The 22,225-nt window shown below is 35.5% G+C and overlaps 1 protein-coding gene across 2 annotated transcripts; it reads left to right on the forward strand.

Moving 5' to 3' along the window:
• The first annotated feature begins 134 nt into the window (after positions 1-134).
• Positions 135-18,657, forward strand: LOC124160851 (ADP-ribosylation factor-like protein 13B). 2 transcript variants are annotated; one of them, XM_046536946.1, is made up of 10 exons: positions 135-221; positions 361-576; positions 652-722; positions 794-927; positions 3,426-3,541; positions 4,112-4,288; positions 6,399-6,651; positions 8,957-9,164; positions 10,751-10,945; positions 17,585-18,657. In XM_046536946.1, the coding sequence occupies exons 2-10, from the start codon at positions 515-517 to the stop codon at positions 17,662-17,664; spliced, it is 1,296 nt and encodes a 431-aa protein (XP_046392902.1). In that variant the 5' UTR covers positions 135-221; positions 361-514; the 3' UTR covers positions 17,665-18,657. The 2 variants fall into 2 exon arrangements, with proteins under 2 accessions (XP_046392902.1, XP_046392901.1); XM_046536945.1 differs by having other exon boundaries at positions 154-287.
• The last annotated feature ends 3,568 nt before the right edge of the window (positions 18,658-22,225 follow it).

Raw genomic sequence — 22,225 nt, forward strand, 5'->3', positions numbered from 1 at the left:
ACACTGAGCGCAGATTCCCGACTGTATCCCTAACCATCCCTTACGTTTTGTTCGTTTTTTAAGGCGGTTGTGGTTATTGTGATGTTTACATTTATTTGTTTATATGATCCGCCAACGGTGGCGCAATTGACTTTTTTGTCGAAAGTGGCTGCCGTCGTTGCTATGAAGCCATTTGATATTGGGAGGCAATCATAAACTCTATGGACCACAGCTATTAAAAAGTATTCTCTTATTGAAGTATCCTTTGATTGGCTCTCCGCGCATAACCATATCTTATAACTATAATGGTATAATATTTTCTCTGTAATTCCTCTGGGGAATGTACGATGTCAACATGGACTCATTGTGTTTGTGGAATAGTAATCCCAGGAAATAAATTCATACCTAAAACTGATGGGATCGAAAGGTGATGACTTTTATTCATGGCCACTGACCGTATATGATGTACTCCTGGCTGGTTTCATTCATCGCACCTGCAAAACGATAGTGCGTCGACAATGACATTTTAAAAGAAATGGGAAACTGTAATTGTATGCGAGACTGTTTGAACAGATGCGTCCGTCGTCCGGCTCAAAAGTAGGTTTGGTGATTATATGTTTTGATTCATGGTAATCCTTAAGGTTTCTGTGTTTAATTGTGGTTTCTTTTCAGGAAAGTGGTCTTGCTACTTTTGGGGTTAGAAAATGCTGGTAAAACTACCGTGGCCAAAGGACTCGCTCATGGTAACAAGATTTTCGATTATTTTCATAGTTTATAACTAATGCATTGTCTAATAGTGTCATTTTTCTTTTAGAATTGGTGAACGGAGTTGTTCCAACAGTGGGGTTTTCATCTGTCACTCTAGAGTATAAAAAGTACTCCGTAGTACTATATGACCTCGGAGGAGGACCAGGAATTAGAGCTATTTGGCATAAGTATTTTGTTGATGTAAGTAAGGTTCTCATCTTTATTTTTTTGCATTAACATGGAAGCATTTATGTTCTTGTATTCCACCGAGTTAAATACCTACCCGCTGACTTGTATATTATGAGCACGATCCAATTCCATACTAACATGATTGGTACATTTAACTAGTTGTTGAGTAGTTACCTAGGAATTTAGGTCAATTGTGGCTTACTCTCATGTTATACTCTCATTCGTACGATCATTCACTGTGTATAGCGGCCTGAAGTGACAGTGTGCTGCCTGTTTCTGCCCCTTTTATCGATTGAGTTTTGTACAATATTTATGTTCAGCTTTAAGCGGCCTTATCTATAGGTTCCTGAAGTTATTCATCATTGGCACATCAATTAATTGTAGAATATATTTGTTAACTGCCTATCACCGATTTGCTTATGAAATACGTAGTGGGGGAGTAGAGACTTAAAATTTATGTTATTTTGTTGATGTATTTGTTGTGTGTTAAATACGTAATATCTCTATCAGATGCTAGGAATGGGAGGAGGTTTTAAGTATATTTTATGCCGATACTCATTCACTGAAAAACTGACTGGGCTGGAATAGGTGATCCTGATGCTGCTGACTAGGCTTCTACCTCGTTTAAATATTGAGTGCAAAGACACCTTGAGAATTTTTCTTTAGAGAATGGAATTTTTTTAATCCTCACTTTAACATCATTTTCATATTTGATCAGCAGTTGGGAAATATAAAGTTAACAAATGTAAAGAGGAAATATTTTGAAAAATGTTAAAGGAAATTTATAAGATACACTGGAAATGTTAAGAGCTTTGGTAAGATCTTTGGCAGGTTGGATAAGTTCGTATGAATAAATTGAATCAATAGAAGTGCAAATCACATGTTAACTTAATAAATTAACTAGTTATATATGACTCATATGGTGTGTCATCTACTCCAAGGATGGTAGTAGCCATGAGTCAAGCATATGAGTCATATCTGTCCTCAGTGTGTTCACTGAAGAATGTTGACTGAATAAAATTTTCTTGTGAGGGAATGATGAGTGGGAGGCTCTATTAGAGAGGGGGTGTGTTTTTGGAGGGGTTGATTCCAGGGGGGCTGTGTCCCTATAGTTTCTATGGATTAAAATCACTTGACCCCTCTCTGATGGGTATACCTATATATATGCATATCTGATACATATTTGGCTTTGGTTTAATTGTGAGTTTAAGCTATTTTTCAGTTTTCAAATGAGCTTACTTCTCCATTGTCTAGTTGGGAAATGTCCCATCAAGAGTGCTTACTAGAATGAGGTCCAAAAAGTATAATTTCATGTATTATGTTTATGCTTGAGAAATAAATGATTCGGATACCCCTATTGTGTTCAGTTTCAAGGATATCTGGACATTTTATTTGTAATGTAGATTTCTGTTCTTTGATAACGTTTTAAATATTTTCTGAAAATTTTCAAGGTTGGAATCAGTAAAAAATTGGCTTTAAAGTAAAACCTAGGATGCCTCTTTTTGCAACTTTTTTTGTCTGTGCGCATCATATTATGTACCAGGTAAAATTTTCCTTCCTTTATCAATAAAAGTTAAAAATGTATGTAATATTTTTCCAAATTGGCTAATATATTCTGTTTTGAATGAACTTCAAGATTTTTTGAAAGCTATCAGACTATGCAATCTGTCCTGGTTAAGTTCTTTGTTAAAAGGGTAGTTTTGTTCATCAAACTAAACGAAAGGCATTGATTGCAATTCGTTACGCACCTTTAGTGTATTCATAATATATGTATTCAAAGTATTTGGTATTATAATTCCCAGTTTAGACAAATGGCAATTGTCAATTTTAACCTCTTTTGAAAAAGGCCAGATTGGTGGCTATGTGATGCCTCTCCACATGACGTTACAGGACCTAGATGCTACACGAGTAGTCGGGAGTTTTACATTGCCTGAGCTCACCAATGCATGCATGAGGCACAGAGCTCAGGGAAACATCTCTTAATAATCACCTATTAAAACTGCCTACGGTTGAAAAGTTTCCTTCATTTGTTAGGGTAGTAATAATCCTTATTTAAGCAAGTGCTACCTGCTAGCAGGGTACTCTGCTACCTGCTAGCAAGATACTCTGCTATCTGCTAGCAGGGTACTCTGCTACCTGCTAGCAGCCTGCATTGTAGCGGTGCTCATAGCTTCGCACCAAGGTGGCCTCACTTGGCAGCAGCCGGAATCAGAATGACGTCGCACGGGATTTTCCAAGCATTCATACGTAGCCGTCACATTTTTGCACACTTGAAAATTTTCACTTTTCATTTAATCGCAAAAAATAGGTATAGTCATTTAAAAATCTAAAAGCATGAAATACGTACTCCAGGAGAAATAATCTTTCGATTTTGGCCATAAAAAAGGAATAGAAAACCACCTTATTGTTAATTTTTTACCTTTTTATGCTCACTGAGTTAAAATAATTTGGGAAGATTTGCCATGTTCTCATTATTTCACAGTTTTCAAAGGTTTTTTTTATGATTTCAGGCACACGGCATGATATTTGTATTGGATTCTAGTGACATTGATAAAGTTGCTGAATGTAGAGATGTTTTGAGAAATTTACTATCCAATGAAAAACTATGTGGGAAGCCTTTGTTAGTGTAAGTATTAATTTTGGTGTAAATTAGTACTTTTCTCTGTATTTGTGGTCCTTTTTCAACTAAGTTAATACATATTTCTACTGATATCTCTATTTGCCAAGACATTTTTTTTACTCTAGTAGTCATTAACATTTTTGGTATGCTTAGACCAGCATCTCTTTATAGGTGTAGATAAATGACCTAGAAGGCAGAGCTGGTTTTAGCATAAAAACATTCACTGTCGTCTATGATATTATTAGCAATTGTTTTGTTTCAATCATGATACATTGGTTTACCTTCTGGAATTTTTGGTGTCCTAGTTGTAAAAGTTTTTTTTTCTAAATTTTTCATTTTTACCCTTTGATTGTCAGATGAGATAATATGTACCAGGATATTTTATTTTACCACTTTCAAGACAGCCAAAATTACACTGAGGCAGCTATCAAATGCCCAAGACATTCAATTGAAATTTTCGAAATCAGTCTTACCATTTTAAATCATTGTTGCCATCTGGTAATTTTGTATGTAATAAGTGTATCGAAATACTTTTAGTGTTTTTGAAGTCATATGAAACCCTTCTTATTTTGACAGCCTTGGAAATAAGCAGGATGTGGAAGGTGCCTTAGATGAGATAGACATTGTGGAGATGCTTCATTTAGAAGACCTTGTGAATCAGCAGAAGTGTCCTACGTTGGTGGAAACATGCTCTGCTGTGGCACTTTCAAAGTCTCATTTCAAAGATGATCAGGTTATCCAGAATTCTTTCAAGTAGGTTTTATTTTCATCTGTAAAGTGTCATCACAGATTAAAACGTACATATTTATTATAACGTTTATTATACAAAACCAGAAATGAATATTATTTTAGAAATACTCCTTATTCTCATGTACCACACACCCTGTATAAAATGTGTACCTTGTTTTTGGACAATGAATTTAGGAAAATCATAATTTCTAAAAAATTTGCTCAAGATGTGTAATAATAAATGGAAAACTGACAACATGTACATTATTAGGTATAATGGAACAGCATTCTACTGTTTCCCATTAAATAACAGACTCGCTTTTACAATCGCTTGTCACCAATGTCAGCTACTTGCTTTTGCACCATGATCGTGAGATAAACGGTGCAATGGCAATTTTAGTGAGGGGGCCCTCCTCTGGGCATTGCAAGTGAAAGGGAGAAATTGAAGAAAGAAAGTACAGCAAATTCATGATTATCCTTGCTAACAATGTGGAGAGGCGGTACAAATAAACAGCCTGACAGTTCCTCTGATGTCAGGGCCACCCTTCCCCTACCACTCCGGTGGAGTGAGGAGGGTTGACGAGTGTATTACCCAAAATTTTTATTGCTACCAGGATATCTTGCACTTTGGCGTTTTCCCTCACCATAAGGATCACATAGGGGCTAAACCTAATTCTACCAGACCGCCCCTCGTGGCAGGGGGTGCTTCCTTTACAAGGGGTCTCTTCTCCACTGGCTGGCAGCTAAAATCATGAACTCCCACAGCCCAAGGTTTAATGATAGTCCAATTCCAACTATTTATTCATCATCTGAGGAAGGGACCTGCAATGGCCGTGAAACCTCGCTAGGCAAAGCACAATATGCAGCTTATCCCAAAAGCCTCCGATACTAAAGAAGAATCTTCGAACATTAATCAAGTGTTTTTTCTGCCACTCATCGTCTTCTGTAATGCTAGAGCAGACATCCTAGTAAATGTGAAATAAAATAATTCCGTTTCATGTTGTCAGCAAGTAAATAGAATAATTTTGTTTTATGTAGGGAATTCTGATGGAAATATGTAATAAGCCCGGTGTAGTCTTGCATTAAAATGCGATAATCCTGGTGCTTTTGTGTCTGATTTTATATCTTATAAAGGTGACAGAAAATATTGAAGGAATGTGAAACTTGTTCATGGATAATCAATCATTGGTAATCTGTAGCCAAATAATCGGGAGACTGCTGTAATTCCTATCCTAGAACATATTGATTTTTCTTCGTTAAAACTTTCACGGGTGCTCGTCATTTTGAATGAAAGCTTTTGGGCCATGTCACTGCGTCAATTCTTGGGTAGCCCCAACGTTTCCCAAGCGATGCTGGTTGCTTTCTCAAGAGATTCTGAAAAGTTGGGAATTTAAATTCTGATATATAGGTATCTGTGTGAGGTGGTGGGAAGCGGGAGGTTGGAGGAGTGAGTTGTTGATTGTTTTTTTCTCACTACGGGTTGCCAAGTACGGCTAATTTTAGTACCGGTGTCCCTGTTGAAATTGTTCTTTTCTTCTTTAAATATTTCAATGGCTTCTCTGACGAGTCTCTGTTTGAGAAATTCCTAGAAGAGCACGCGAGAGCGATTCAACTGGGGCAATCAACAAAGTCCGCGGTAGCCGAACACGCAGCACTTGGCCACACAGTCGACCTCAAGGAAGCCAAAATATTTGCGAAAGTAAAAGGTTTTAAACAGAGACTCGGCAGAGAAGCCATTGAAATATCTATAGAATGAAAGAACATTTCAACAGAGACACCGGCATTAAAATTAGCCGTACTTGGCAACCCATAGTGAGAAAAAACAATCAACAACCCACTCCGCCAACCTCCCTTACTGTAATGGTTGGCAATGCGTAGTATGTGGAAGCAAAAAATTTGGGTTGAAAAATGAAAGAAGTAGGTAATTTTTCCAGGTTTGCCATGCTGTCTTTTAAACTGGTGGATGGTCTTTAATTTATTGTGGTTAAATTTTAGTTATTGGATCAATTACTCGCAAAATTTTCATTTTGTTTAATATATTTGTCAGTTGTCTGATTCTCTTGTGAAGATGATTTTTTGATGTTGCACTTGCACAATCATAATGTATGAAATGTCTTATTTCCTTTCTGACCAGGTGGCTGCTGAGCCTAATTGAGAGGGACTACGATGACCTGAACAGCCGAGTTGAAAAAGATATGCTTGAGCAGAAAGAAATAGATCAAGCAGAATATAAAGAGAAAGTGAAGCGAGTTAAAGAAGCAAGATTAAGCCGAGAAGGCGGTAGCATTGATGTGGATTTTGGTGAAAATTTGCCTCAAGTTGAAGGTGATGTTGTTGATGACTGTGGAAAATATGCCAGTCCTTTTAAGCCAATTAATGAACTTTTGGTGAGTCAGAGATCATGTTTGAAATTCTATCTTTTTTTGACTTGGTAAATAATGCCTATGTAATAACAAAGGTAGAACGGAAGTGCCCTATTGGAGTCATGCTTTATTGTTACTTCTGCTGGCCATTTATTTAATCTATTATTCTACCACTCTCTGGATGTACTTTTTAACTCTCTCGCTTCCAACATCTGCTATCTTCATGTCCAGCGAGAGTACTCGATACTCTATAGCAGTGGCGTAGCACGGGGGAAGTCTGGGGGGTCCAGACTTCCCCCTCCCTCCCACCCCTCCCTCCAAAATTTATGAACACAATTACCCTCCTTCATAAATTAAAACAAAATATTGAAAAATCATGAGTTTGCTAAAGATTTCTTTGACTATTGAAGTTTTTTAGATTATGAAAAGTGTTAAAATTATTTTTAAACTGTCTGCTTAGAACCCTGTTTTTTTTTGTAAATTTTCCCCCTGGTTTTGGACCCCCCCCCCCCCCCCCCCCCCCCCCCCCCCCCCCCCGAACAAAATTCCTGGCTACTCCACTGATGTATACTATGATTGTGGAATCTTGCTAATGGATTTTTTAAAACTTGTCAATAGAGGTAATGTACTAGTATGTATTTTTTATTTACATCGAAACAGCATAATTATTAACTAATCACCCCTGCCAGCCCCATTCCCATATCACACTTATTTTTTCGCTTTAGCATCAGACCTTTTACTGCATAAAATCTGTTTTATTTCTCACAAATACTGAAAATCTCCCAAGTACTTGCTCCATTCACACTTATTGTCTCCTCTTTATCTCCTCTGGCAAAATCTTTTGTCTTTCACAATATGCAAATATACCCAAAATCCTTCTTATTGTTTTTTTTCTACAACCTTTTGTCCCTTCATCAAATTATTCATCTTCACTCATTGTATTTTTTGACTCCTTTAGAAATTATCCCTCTTAAACCACTAAGTTTAACTTTTATTTGTTCTTTTACCTCCATATCCTACACACCTTTATTCTTCTCTAAATCCTCTTCTTAAGTGCCTTCAACGTATGTATTCTTATCATAAACTTCTTATCATTCTTATAAACCACCCTTTGCCAATGCTATTCTCCTCATGATACCTTGACTATTGTGTCAATTATCTTCTAAAACAGTTCCAGAATATAATCATAGTTAGTTTTGCTTGGTTATGTGTCGTATCCATTACATCAAGCGTAATCTTTTTATTTCCTTTAATAAAATCTGCTTTGTCTATTTTTTTCTGTTTAGAAAGTATTGTAATAGTCATACGGTAAAGATATTGATTGACACTTATCTGGATGTCACAGCAAATTAGTGTTTCATTTTTTATTTTGAGGAGCTCTGTTTTAGTTGTGTAATTGGAGTACATAATTAAGTATATTTTGTGAACATTTAAAAAATGATTAGTGAAACAACTTTATACTCTCCACAGGGCTTTATAAGTACTGCGATAGATTTCAAGGACTAAGTATCATTTTCAGATTGGAGGGGGTGAGACCCTTGAAAATAATGCTTATTTTTTTAAATTAATCAGGGTACGTAAAAAGCTGTGTGGAAAGTATAAAGTTGTCTCTTTAACCATGCTTAACTTTTGGAATTTTCACAAAGTATTTTCTTCATCCATTAGTTAATTTGTGAGATGAAGCTCAATTGAGTTTAACTTAAGCTTTCATAATCATTCCATATACATTGTTTAGCACATATTATCATATTTTAACAAAGATAGACGATTCTATTCTTTCTCTATATTAAGGAAAACCTGATATTGGTAGCTCACTCAGATTTTTCAATTAAACATGCATTGAATACTAATTTATGCCCCAGTAGGTGTGAATGCCAAAAATATTATAGGAAAGATAGTTAATTCATTGATGAAAGTAAGTAGGAGCAAACCTCAACATTGAATTTGTTGTACAATGAATATCAGAAAACATAATCCAAAAATAAGTTCCGAAGCATAATGGTACTTTTACATTTTCAGCAGTGTTTTTGAAACATTCTGCAATGAAACTTGGCTAGGAAGTTTTCTGTACCAATCCTATAATGGCCAACACTTAATGCTGTTTTGGAATAGGCTGTGGTATGCAGTCATATTCTAAATATTGCCGTGATCGTCACACACAGAAAGTTTTGCTTTGCCAATCTTTGCTTGCATTGCATTCAGAGTGCACGCATGAGAAGTGAACCACCCATTTGGCTCTCATGTTCACATCTTTTTTTTTCCTCCATGTAAACCCAGCTCAATGATATGCAACTGATAATGCAACTGTGATGTATTATTTATCTGTTAGAATGGGCAAGGCGACAACATGAAGAGATCCACAGAGGCTATTAATGATGCACTTGATGGCCAGTTTGGTGCTGCTCCTAGAAAGAAACAGTTACATCGACAGAATGGAATTAGTGAAGATATGATAAATGGTTCCAGACATACAAGGAATCGGTTAAATTGCTTCTGTATGGAATCCAGTGTAGGCAGTGAAGCTAATCTTCTGAAAAGTAAGTTTGAAGTCACTTCTTTATCTTGCATTCTCAAAACATATTAAAGAAGGAATTTTAATGGACTAAAAAAATTATTGGGAAGGACGTGCGATTTGTGAAGGTTTTTTATTGTTATTATTGTTTCTAGTATATTTAATTTAAGGGGCACCAAACTTTTGTCTTATGAAATAAAAAAAGGGCATAGTCTCTTTGAATTGGTGTATCGATTTGCAGGCAAAGATTGGCATGAGTGAAAAATAAAATATTTAGCATTCATAAATCATGTCAGTCAAACACCCAGTATAAATTAGCACACATTCATAATCTAGGAAAATCTATGTTGTTTAACATATTTTAATTCTTGGGTGTATTGCCTCGAGAACATTTTCCATTGAAATGTCATCTCTTGTGAAATGTGTAAAAACAATGAGTCAAGTAAAACAATTGTTATTTGGGTATAAAAAATTTTTCTTTGGGAAGTGATGACATATGGTAGCATTAAAGTAGTACTGTAAGTTTTAATTTAGTAATTTTCAAATCTATTGAAACTCTGGCGTCAAGGTGATGTATTATGTACCTTCAATAATTCCATTGAAGTTTTATGTTCGTGAATGCAAATGAAATGAAGGGATTGCAACAAGCAATAAATTATGGGGAAATGTGCATTACAGTTGACTGAGGTTTTTATTTCCTTAGAAGTTTTTTTGTGAAATTATTGTCAATTTTCAGTTTTCTGCACCATCTAACCGAAGATTTGAAATGTTCACTGTGAATGCAGTGATTGTAGGAAGGAAAATTTTATATTCTTGGTGGATCTCAATTATATAGATAGAGTTCATGCATCAGAAAATATTATGTATTTTATTTCTTACGATTTTTAGTGTGTCTGCTGTAATTTATTTATTGGTTACAATTCCTGTTTTATTCTAATATCCTCAAGTGATATTTCTCTCTTACATTTTATTGGTAGTGAAAATTAATTAGTTTTCATGAAATAAATTCCCACTGTGCATTTTAAGTAATGGAATTTTCCTAGCATAATGCAATACCCAAAATAGGCTGATGTCGTAAGCATGCCAAGAAGTTGTCAAAGTGACATCCTATCTCTGTTATGGGAAGAACAGGTGAAATGATTCTTGAAGGTTAAGTAACTGCAAAGACCACAGGGGTGCTTCGTCGTTGATCATCCGTTCAAGAATCAGTATAGCTGCTATGAGCCTAATAGTATTCTCAGTTCTTCTGTTTAGAGTTTTATGGAATACATTCAGCTCTGAACAAAGAACTGGGTGGACTAATTCCCATGTACTTACTCCTAAAGTCCCCCTACTACTTTTTCCCTATCCACCTTATACATACTTATCTTGCTCTTTCTGCTTTCAAAAGTATTGCTAACTGAAGAGAAGCTTGCATGCAAATTTTACTGTTACCTTTACTTTGAGGCCCACTGTGATATTTTCCTGTCTCTAGAAGCTCGAGTTTTAGTTGTAATATTAATGGGATTAAAGCATTTTTATTCATAATACCTATATCATCATCCTTTACATTCATCAAAAGAAGGCCAATGATATGATGATTTTATTATTCGGTGGAAATATATTTTACAGGTACAAAGCGCACTTCTTCTAGACCTCTCAGTTTATGGAAAAACAATAAAACAGTTCCTATTGATAACAATGGAGATAGCAGTAGAGAAAATACTGAACAAGTTTGGGCCATTAGACTACCTTCTAATGATCATCCCAGGGAAGAAAATGCCATTGTTAGCATTCCAGAAGCCTTCACTGTTTGCCATCCAGTTGGTAAGCGATGTTGCTATATAATTTGGATTTCTAATTCATTAAAATATAGTTAGGCATGTGGAGGATATTGTCCGTATGTCTGCCCATCCTGTGTGTGATTCTCAGAAGAAATTCATTACTACTCGTATTTCTCAATGGTCCAAATCTGCCATCAGTTTTATAGTATTTTTAAATGTTCTTTTTTAAATTATTGCATATATTTTTCCATTAAAAAAGTTTTTTCTTGTTGCTTTTTTAGCTGTAGTATAATGGTACATATCTCTTAACACTAAATTTCCATTGGTTCTAGGATTTGCTTCCCAATATTTTATTAGTAAACATTGAATTAGTTTATTTAAATTTTGAATAAATCTTTTATCCTGTGATATAAATTTCTCATTAAAATTTTCATTTTATGGGCATTTTAGCTTTATGTTTGTACATTCTGGCATGTGCTTACCTAGTAAATTTCATATAAAAATCTTAGTACTTCTTAATCTCTCTTGTTAAAGATATTACTCGGGCTTACCACGAGGATTGATTTTGGGTCATTTGCTTTTCTTGGTATTCATTAATAACTTACCAGATAACATTATTTCAGCAAGTAATGTGACACCCATCTTTTTACTGATGATACCAACTTTATTCTTCCTTCTCGCAGTATACATTCCTTGTTAGTTAACTGTCAGATAGTCTTTGATCAATTTATTAAAAGTTTGAACGATAGTTTTGTGGTTATCAGTGATAAATCTCAAGTGTTACACTTTGCACGTTTAAAAAATTCTGACAAATCTTTTTCTATTAATAGATAGATAGAAATATTATTTATTATTCTAGGACTGATGTCCTCTCAGAACAAAACAATTCACAAAGCATATATACATACTTCAATATATTTGCTCAATTTCTCATTGTGAGCAGTAATAGAGAAAAAAAAATATTATACAATATCCAATCAGTGATACAAGTTTTATACAATGTATACAACGGTAAGACATACAATTTAAAATCAAAATTACAGCGTGGCGGTAAGCAATAAGCTATAGACCTTTGACTTAAATAATTTCAGAGACCGAATTTCTTTCACACTTTTAGGCAACTCGTTCCAGAAATTTGACCCAACAACCTGGAAAGATTTTTGGAAAGAAGTTGTGCGATGGGCGGGATAGTATATAAAATTTATATCTGATCTCGTGGTAATCGAAGTAGTTTGTTGCTTAATTTTAAATAGCGTATATAAGTAATCGGGCTGTTCGTGACGAAACAGTGAGTAGAGAAAAGCTGCTAGGAGATATTTCCGGCGTTTTTTAGTTTGAAGCCAACCAATATTTTTAAGGTAGGGTGAAATATGGGTATCTCCTCGGATGTTGAACACAAACCTTACGCAGGAGTTAAGAAGGCGTTGGAGTTTTAAATCTAGATCATCTGGGATATTGTTGTAAACCAAACAGCAGTAATCGAAATGCGGGAAAACAATGGAGGATATTAATAGTTTCCTCGTTTCAATAGGTAAGACTTCTTTATTTAATTTTAATAGATATAAAATTTGGTTTACTTTCTTAGAGATATCTTGAACATGATTTAACCAAGAGAGATTATTCGACATAGCTACTCCGAGATTTTTAACAGCGTTTGAGAAGGGAACTTTAACATTACTCACTTTGACATTTGGGATTAAATCAAGGTCTATTTTATTTATAAGTTTTGTGGAGCCTAAGATAATATCTTTGGTTTTAGAACAGTTTAAAACTAGATAATTATTTACAACCCAGTTTGATATTGAGGCAATGTCCTCATTCACTTTTTCAATAGTATTTTCAAGGTCATGAGGAAGACAATGTCGATAAATTTGCAAATCATCAGCATAAAGCATATATTTACAATACTTAAGGTTGTGAGGAAGATCAAGAAGATAAATGGAAAAAAGCAAAGGTCCCAATACAGATCCTTGAGGAACACCGCAAGTTACATCATTCCATTTGGATATATTCCCACTAGAGTCTTTGACTGCTTGGCGGCGGCCAGTGAGGTAATCGTGGAACCAATTTAGTACTGAGCAGGAAAAATTCAGGCACTTCATTTTTTGTAGAAGCTTAGAGTGGTTGACCCGGTCAAAAGCTTTGCTAAGATCAAATAGCACTAAAACAGTGACCATTTTATTATCGATTGCACCTCGTACATCATCCGTGACTTTTAAAAGAGTGGATTGAGTACTGAAACCTTGACGAAAACCAGATTGAAATGGGTCAAATCTTTTATTCGCAGTCAGGTAATTTGTAGTTTGTTGATGCACAATTCGCTCGAGAACCTTAGATAATGCGCATAAAATGGATATTGGACGGAAATCCGAAGGAGAAGTTGGTTTCTTAACTTTGTTGATCGGTCGAACTAAAGCAGTTTTCCAGCATGAGGGATATTTAGAGGAAGAGAGTGAGTAATTAAAAATATCAAGAATGACAGGTATAGTTAATGGTAATGATTTTTTAATAACATCAATGGGAATACCATCAGTACCTGTAGCATTGGATTTAGAAAAAGCAAGGAATTTCTGCAGAACTTCTTGGGTAACGTGTTCAAAGAAAAAGTTGGTGTCACTGAATGGAACATGTGGGTCAGTTACTGAGGCATTACCCGACAATAATGAAGAAGCAGAGGTAAAATAATCGTTTAGTTGGTCTAGTGAGAGGTTTAATGGCAATGAATGCTGCTTATTGGAGATAAGTCCAAGCTGGCGTAGCTGCTTCCATACTTGATTTGGCTCATTAACATGGGATAAACGAGAAGAATAATAGCAACGCTTTGCCTTTACTATCAAAGTTTTAACTTTGTTCCTCATAGTTTTAAATTTATTTTGATAGTCAACATTCCCGGTGCGAAGAAAGGCTATCCTAAGACGATTTCTTTCCTTGATATTATTCCGAATATCGTTAGTAAACCATGGTGTAGGACGGGATTTGGGGTAGACGGTCTTTACAGTGGTTTGTGAATTTATGCTTGCCAGGAGGTTTAATTATGGAGGGAAATTATGGATTTATATGGAAATTTTATGGAATGGAAATTTTATGGAATTTATGGAAATTAGGGATTAATATGGAGGGAACTATTCCACAGGTTGATTCTGTTAAGTCCCTTGGTGTACACGTTGACTCTCTGGGTACTTGGGATACTTATATTAGCACTCTAGCAAAATTCACTGTCCTGATATGTCACTGTCGATATAATATGTGATTCTTATAGCAATTTTCACCAGGAATCCATTTTCACCGATCAAACTTCTCTTAAACCATTGATTTTATCATTAAAATTCATTTGAAACAGTGAAATCCGTCTGCAAACGCGAAGTTAGCTCTGATTGTTGATGACGTCATTTCTCCCTACGGTGTTTTCGTTTTGCATGCACGGCCGCAGAAGCTACGATGAAGCAGTCGTTGAGCAAGTGAATATTTCGGTATTTTTTTAATCCGTGTTTTCTCTGGGACATTTTATGACATTATTTAGTCACATCAAGTATATTTTATCCATTTTCTGTATTCTTAGGAAAAGAATATATCGAATATATGCGAAATGGAATACGGTTTCTTGAAAGGCTGTTGCGATAATTTCCCAAAGGTGGATTCCATGATGATGGCATAATATTTTTTAAGTAACCCGAACTTTTTGGCTGCAGAATTTAGAGAAGTGAAGGCTTCACGGTAAGTTTTTCTAGTTTATTATGTCATTACTGGACCAGCATTTACGAATACAGAAGTAGCTACTTGGCCTCCGTTGAAAAATTCTGCATGAAATATTGATGCATCTAGTTAGGGAAAATATAGTTTATATGGCATGAGTTATGATTTTTTGCTTTCAGTATGATATCAGCTTTTTGATTCAGCATGTTGGGAAATACTTTCTGTGCGCCGATTTAAGGTAATTTTTCTGTACACATTATGCTCATTATATTACATTATAGTACAGTCTTAAGGTGTGTTCTGTGTGCATACTGTCTGAAAGGTGTACATGTTTTGACAGGTTATGTGCTTTTGGAGCCGCTTTTATAATGGCTGTTTAATGATAAGAATAAGATAACACATCTTTTATAATTAGCTATGAAATTTTTATTAGATGCATACAAAATAATTACGCTATTTAGCAAACTTAAGACAAAATTCAATCATTTATGTTAAATATTATTAGGTGCGCAATTAATCTCTCGCTGTTTTTTAAATGAAAAATACAGCTTTATTTATAAAAAAATGGTTTCAAATTAATCATTCAAAGTATTTTCCGTCATTCAAAGTATTTTCCTACCTACAAAATTTTCCCATCATTGATGCAGAGCCGGAATATCGTTATGGTGGAAGTGTTTGTCTTTTAAAGCTATCCTCTAATCCTGATTTTTTGCACCAAATGGTTATCAATGCAGCTGCATTCCTAGGAATGAAGGACAAGCAACTTATATTCTATGACCTTTCTTATAACTCTCTCTACATGGATCCTAAAGCTTTCTATTTGCTTAGTTAGCTTAACTTCATCTTTAGAGCTCTTTTAACTGTTGAAAACACTTGGTGGTCTAATTTACTCTCAAATTTTACCACTGAATGAGTGAGCAGTTATTTTGAACCCTCATCTACCATTACTTCGCAGCCTTTTGGAATTTGCTGAAGAAATCCAGTCTATGAGAATGACACTATCTATTGCCCGGCCACCATTACCCCTCGAAATGAAATTTTCTGAAGAAGAATCATATGATTTTTTTTTATTGAGTTTAGACAGAAGCATTTGAGAAATAAACAATTCATTAATTTACAGAAATGTTAAAAATGATTCCTTTTGAAAGAATTGCGTTTGAAAAACATTATTTCTATTTTTCTTCACTATCAGCAGTATAATGCTCTGATCACTGTAGAAAAAAAACGTATTTAGAGTGTCCTTTGCAATTCACTTTTTTACTTCATACCTATCGCAGCATAATAAAATTTGCACAATTTTATTTTCTAATCGCTGTAAAAAAACTGATCCCTACAAGAGAAAATGCGTTACATGTCACTGCAGTGAGTAATGATCTATTTTTTTATGCTCCCATTCAGGTTAAACTTTGCCAAATTGGGTCACCTGGATTTTCAATCAGGAAAGGGAATTAGCATATTAAGCAACATCTTATTTTTGTCAACCCAAAAAACTAGATTTTTCAAAAAACTAGCCACCGGAATAATGGAGGCAGAGAAATATCGTGCTGCTGTCGATGGCGTGACATTGAGGTCTCCTGGGCTAAAATATTGAAGGATTCTTTGAGTATAAGTTTCCTTAACATAACCATAACAAGTAACCCAGTCTTTCCTGATAGCAAATTACTAATAAAATAATTTTCACTGTCTACCCTTGAATACAACGCTGGATTTTTTCCATAAAAAATAAAGTATACTTGGCCCTTTGGCTACATATCTCCCTGTCTGATTCCATGTCAGAGCTGCTGCTGCTGCCGCCAAATCACTTATCACACTTTTTCAGTGGTTGAATTTCAACTCTCACTAGCTGCAATACCATCCAGCTTTTCTAGGCGGAAGAACTTCATAGGAGAAGTAGTAGCATTGGCGGAAACAGGTTCTTTTCAGAACACCAACAGTTTTTGATTCTGGTTTCAATTAGCAGGACTTTTCCTGACCTTGACTTTCAACCACTTCCTCAGGTTGTATTTCATCCTGTGGCTCTTGGTAAGTTGATTGGAGGAGGTAGTTATTATATACCAGTGAGTTTCTTACAAATTGTACACTCCTAGTTAGCAAATACGGTTTCCGGAGAGAGGGAGGATAGCCTACTGCATGTACCTTTTAAGTATTCTTATCATGATTAATAATTGATAAATTCAAAAAATACAATAATTATAAGACATCGAATACTACGAGGACCGTTTTTTTCAACCTGCGATAGCTCAGCAAAAACAGCATGAAAGCGACAGGCGGGTACTGCGCGAACAGGGCAGCTACACATCCTCCGCACCACACGCTCAAGTCATTTCTCCGCATAATTCTGTTGTAATTACTTAAGTTAAAGTGACCTTAACGAAAAAATCTCGTCGTTTTCGTCGACAGATCATTCTTCCTCTTCATCGCCTTGTTCTTTCTTCTCGCTTTATTATTCGGCATAAGGACGAATATTTTATTTGAATTTCGTGATGTGTTTGAACACATAGGCACCAAGCAATATTTATTATTCGAGATTATAAAAAGCACTTCACGTAGGTAAACATATCGTCTTCCTGGCGTACGTATACCGCAACAATCTCCTAGCTCCACGCCTCGGACGTTAGCAACTCTGTTTGGGGAGAAATGACGTCACTTCTCTTGGACACACTACTTTCGCTCGCTCCCCCCACTCCTCCACTTTGACCTTTAATATCTTGAAAACTACCGCTAGTATTGAAATTTCCCCCGGTAGATATTCTTTCCTAGAGGTTTACTACATTTTGACAGAGTTTTCAAAAAATGTGAAAATTCCCCATTGCAATGCTTTGATATATGTGATTTAATCTATATTCCTGATATTTTTCACTTAAAAACACTACATAAAGATGTATTTTAAATGACTATCCACTGAGATTTGTCTGGCTGGAATAAACTTAACAGAATAGTTTTTGCTATCTAAGAAAAATAATGTAAGTTTTTTTTTATATTCTTGCAGATAACAATTTAGAGCTTGATGATTTTACCGGAATGAGAGGTACTGCTAAAAGTGGTGTATTTCAAGCCATGAAGGGTTGAGTTTATTGCTTTGGTGTTGCGGTTGAAAGAAAATCCTTTATTACTACTCACACAAATAAGTGTGTGTTTTCAATACTGTCATATTGAGAATCACATTTGAAGTTTGGATTTTGCCTATTGTATTTGCTGTCACACTTGTATTTTGTGAGCACAAAGAATGTTTCAAGTTTGTGTTTATATCATCTGAAGAATGGCAAAACAAAAAGGTGCACAAAATGGATTTAATTATGTCATTATTGTAGGTAAATGTTACCTTATTGTATTTTTGGCACTCAGTAATTCTACATAAAGAATTATTTGTTCATTCAATTTTTATGGAGTATACATACAAAATATTATTTATATATTTTTCCATTAGGCATATTTTTGGATGAGACCAAAAATATTATGCCTTATCTGACTGTGATAAATACAATGCACATAATTGTTTTGTAATAAATTTAATTCAAGGTTTATAGATGTTATATATTTTTATAATGGTGACTACCAGTTGTGGAAATACCTTTTTTTATGAATAGATTGGATTTTTTAATAAATGAGTGCATAAAGATGGTTGGAAAATTGTAGTTATCTAGTCAACAAGAAATCTTTGTAAAATTTTACCTGAGATTGTTATTCAAGGTCATCTAGTCAAATAAGACATTTTTACATTAAGATATATTCATACAGTAAACTTGAATAGAGCAATAAATATATATTCAATACCATCCTTGCACTATGCACTGATTTTGTTGACTTAAGTTTTTAAAAAAAATTTTATGGTACACATTTAAAAAAATGTTTTTGTTATTTCCTAATGCATTCATTAATTTGCTGAGTTATTGAGTTAAAAAAAATATGTATTATTTACGTGCAAATTAAGATTGCACAGCTGTTATTCTGTTTAGTGTTGATGTGATCTCAAGTAATTGTTCTTGTCATACTGTTTCCATGATCTTTTTGAAGGTGCACTTTTGTAACTCTTTTAATTAAATAAAACGTTCTCTAGCTTAATTCTTTTTTTTTCTGTGAGTGGTGAGGAGTGTAGACAGTCTTTGATTCTGGTGAAGCCCAAAGCAGAAACAGCATCTACATGATCAATTTTGATTTTGCTGGCTGGAAGATTGATACATTGACTATGCTTGGAACTTTTCATCATATTTATTTATGATAAAGGTCAGTAATCCTCTTGTAACATAACATAAACAAGCCACCATATTGTTTTAATATAATTTAAACTGACAATAGTAGTGAGGGACGGGGGATTGTTGTGAAGGAAAAGGAGGGAGTCGTGTATGGAGAGAAGGAAGAGATAGACGTGTTGTAAGAGATTGGGAGATAAATTAAAGTACTGGTGTATTGAGAGACCGGAGGAAGAAATACGGAAGAATTCAGGATCGGCAGAAAGAAGAAGAGGACGCAGACCAAAAGCAGGCGCCTACGAGAGAGAAAGAGACCGGAGGAAAAGGGATACGGCAGTACCACGGCCGTGGCAGTACTCAAGATCCCTGATCACTGGTGCAGTCCATGGCAGTGGTTCAGTGAGTGGCAGTACGGGTAGTACAAATGGGATTATAATAGTCATGGTGGCTTGTTGATGTTGTTTATGCTCACGAGTTTTAAATTGTAAAGTTTTTTTATAAAGTGTTATAAAAATCATTCGTTAAGTAAGAGAAGTGGAAATTAAAAAAATAAAACGTTACATTTTTGGCGCCCAACGTGGGGCACGAAAATGTAACGTTTCATTTTTAATCACTCTTTGTTTCACACGTCACTTACAATTATTTTATTGCACTTTTAAATAATACAAACTCGGGAGCAAGGGAACACCCGTCCGCCATAACTATCACAATCCGACTCCCCTCTTTTCATCTCCTCCCGCGCCGTCAACAATCCCAACAATTACCTCACTCCACCTCTGCTGCTTATTATTGCATGTATTACGTCACACCAAATACCAAAACAAACCACTCAAAATTAGGTGTTACACTCTGATGGCTTTGAATTGGATGGATGATATTAAATTTTTGTACAACTGTGAAGAAAGATCTAAGGTTTTCCCGGCGTATGATGTCGTTAAAGTTTATTCGGGATTGCCACTGGATAAGGTTCTCCATCTCTGCCGACGTTTCGATGGCCGAGTCGTCCATCGTTATCAGGGCTTGTCTTTGCGTTGAGTGATCCCACATATATAGTATGGGCTCCAGGTCAGGTGACTCGTGATTGGTCCGCCTTTTCCCACCTTTTTTCCTGGGCTTCGCTGACGTATTTAAGCACCGGTTTCCAGGAATTGCTTAGGGCGTAACCAGCATCACGGTTCATGGTGTTAGTCGTCGTCCGAATTAAAATAGCTTCCTAGGTCAGCCTTTCCCAGAATCTGTCCACACGGCACAGGACCTTCGTGTTCTCCCAGCAAATGGCATGGTCACGTGATATGCTGTGCTCAGCCACGGCAGATTTTTCGGGTTGGCTGAGCCTGAAATGCCGCTGGTGTTCCTTCATCCTGGTGGCGATAGTCCTTCCTGTCTCACCGACGTACACCTGGCCGCATTCGCATGGAATCTGGTAGACCCCTGGTGTCATGATTGTACAACTATTTGCATGAATAGGATAATATTTTTCCATACTGAAACGCGGAGGAAAGAGTTTTAAAGAAATTTAGTTTTCCTTTATAGCCAGAAGAGAAGTCCTTAGCACTTGCAATACTCAAATGGGTGTATTAATGAATGTTATTTAATGGAAGGTATTCATCAGAAGGAGTTTATGTGACTCATTACTCCTTCCTCAGGCAAATATATGTTAGTAATTTTGGGACCGCTTCTGCAGCGTGTTTCTGTATTACAGTTGATCAAAAGATCTAAATTCAAAAATTTGTAGGAACAGCTGACCATCACTAAAAATTCAAGTGTGCAATATGTCACTGACAAAGTAATACGCACATGTTCTATATTTAACAATGAATGGGATGATGTCCAAGTTCAGACATGAACATTTGAAGATATTATGAAAGATACTTATAAGGTAATTTCTAAAGATACCTTTCAATGGAATTGAGAAGAACACATTTATTAAACCTTAGGAAACGATTTGAAAGTGATTAGTCACTGGAAATAAAAGAATTGAGATCATTATTCTCTAATGAGAAGATGGGCAAGCAATGGCATTGTTAAATCTACCACTGCTTGGTAGCAATGAACACATTTCAAATGTTAGTGTGAATTGTAGTTACCATTGGACAGAGTCTTAATTGCTGTGAAAAAAATTCTGGTTGGGGAATCTAATCTCAGACCTAAATAGCAATTTCCCATATCGACTAATATGATATGTCACCAAGGCACTGCTAACACACCAGTTGAACATTAACGGCATAGCTGTGAAGTGTTTCCTGTTTTTTAGTCAGCTGAATATTTAAATTATGCAAGAATGTTAGGTGTCAGTATTTGGGTGTAAGAAGTAAAATTTATCTCAATAGAAGCCTTTTTAAACATACATATCCGTAACTTATTTTTTAAATTTGATATTTTAAGACTATGACGACTAATTCCTCAAGTATGAAAAATTCCTTTGTCATGCTTTCATTGAATGTTATAATAAGTACCGCACAATTGTATTTTATAAGAAATAACACACATTGATTATTAATTATTCTATGTACCAATGAAGAATTGCAATATTTTTATTTGCTCATAATTCAAACATGGATTAAATGATCATCATCACTGGTTCCTAATGCTAGATTCCTCAACAATCCTAGGATTGGTTTGACGCAGCTCTCCTAACAGCTTATCTTTTCACACCTACGTATTTCTTCTCTTTCACTTGTTCCATATATTTTGTTCGGGGTCTTCCTTTTCCATTCTTGCCTTCCACTTGTCCTTCGACGATTGTCTTCATCAGGCCATCATGTCTCCAGATGTGGCCTATAAGGTTGTTCCGTCTTCTCATTAAGGTTTTCATGAGGCTTCTCTTCTCTCCTACCCTTCTTAGGACTTCCTCGTTACTAACTCGGTCGATCCACTTGATTTTCATCATTCTTCTGTAGCACCACATTTCGAAGGACTCTATCCTCTCTTTCTCCGCTGCGGTCATTGTCCATGCCTCACTTCCGTATAGGAGCATACTCCAGATGATTGTTGATTAAATGATAGTTGAATTTTATAAACACTAGCTAAAAATCTTGATGGAACAATTTCCCTTGAAAAATGTGCATTTGATGCAGCAAGAGCCTATTGTTTGGATTAGAGGTTAGTTGATTTTATAAAATAAAGTCATCTCCATCATGCCTACATCTAAATATGGAATATAACCACCTATCTACTTCCTATTCCAGAGGTCTGGGGTCACATCTGATCCTAGACATTAATTTCATTTCTGTACGACTCAAAATAGAAAACCAGCCTTGCTTTTCTGTACCCTCTGAAGACTGATCACTAGTTTGACTTCGCTACTTACTCTGCTTGCATATAAATTGCCAGTGCGCATAAAAGAAATAACCCATGGTATACAGAAAATTTTCTTAAATAACCATCCAAAAGAATTTTTACTCGCAGCTTAGCTTTCTTTGAGACTCAAATTAAGAGTT

This window comes from Ischnura elegans, chromosome 6 (genome assembly GCF_921293095.1).
Source record: "Ischnura elegans chromosome 6, ioIscEleg1.1, whole genome shotgun sequence".
NCBI lineage: Eukaryota > Metazoa > Arthropoda > Insecta > Odonata > Coenagrionidae > Ischnura > Ischnura elegans.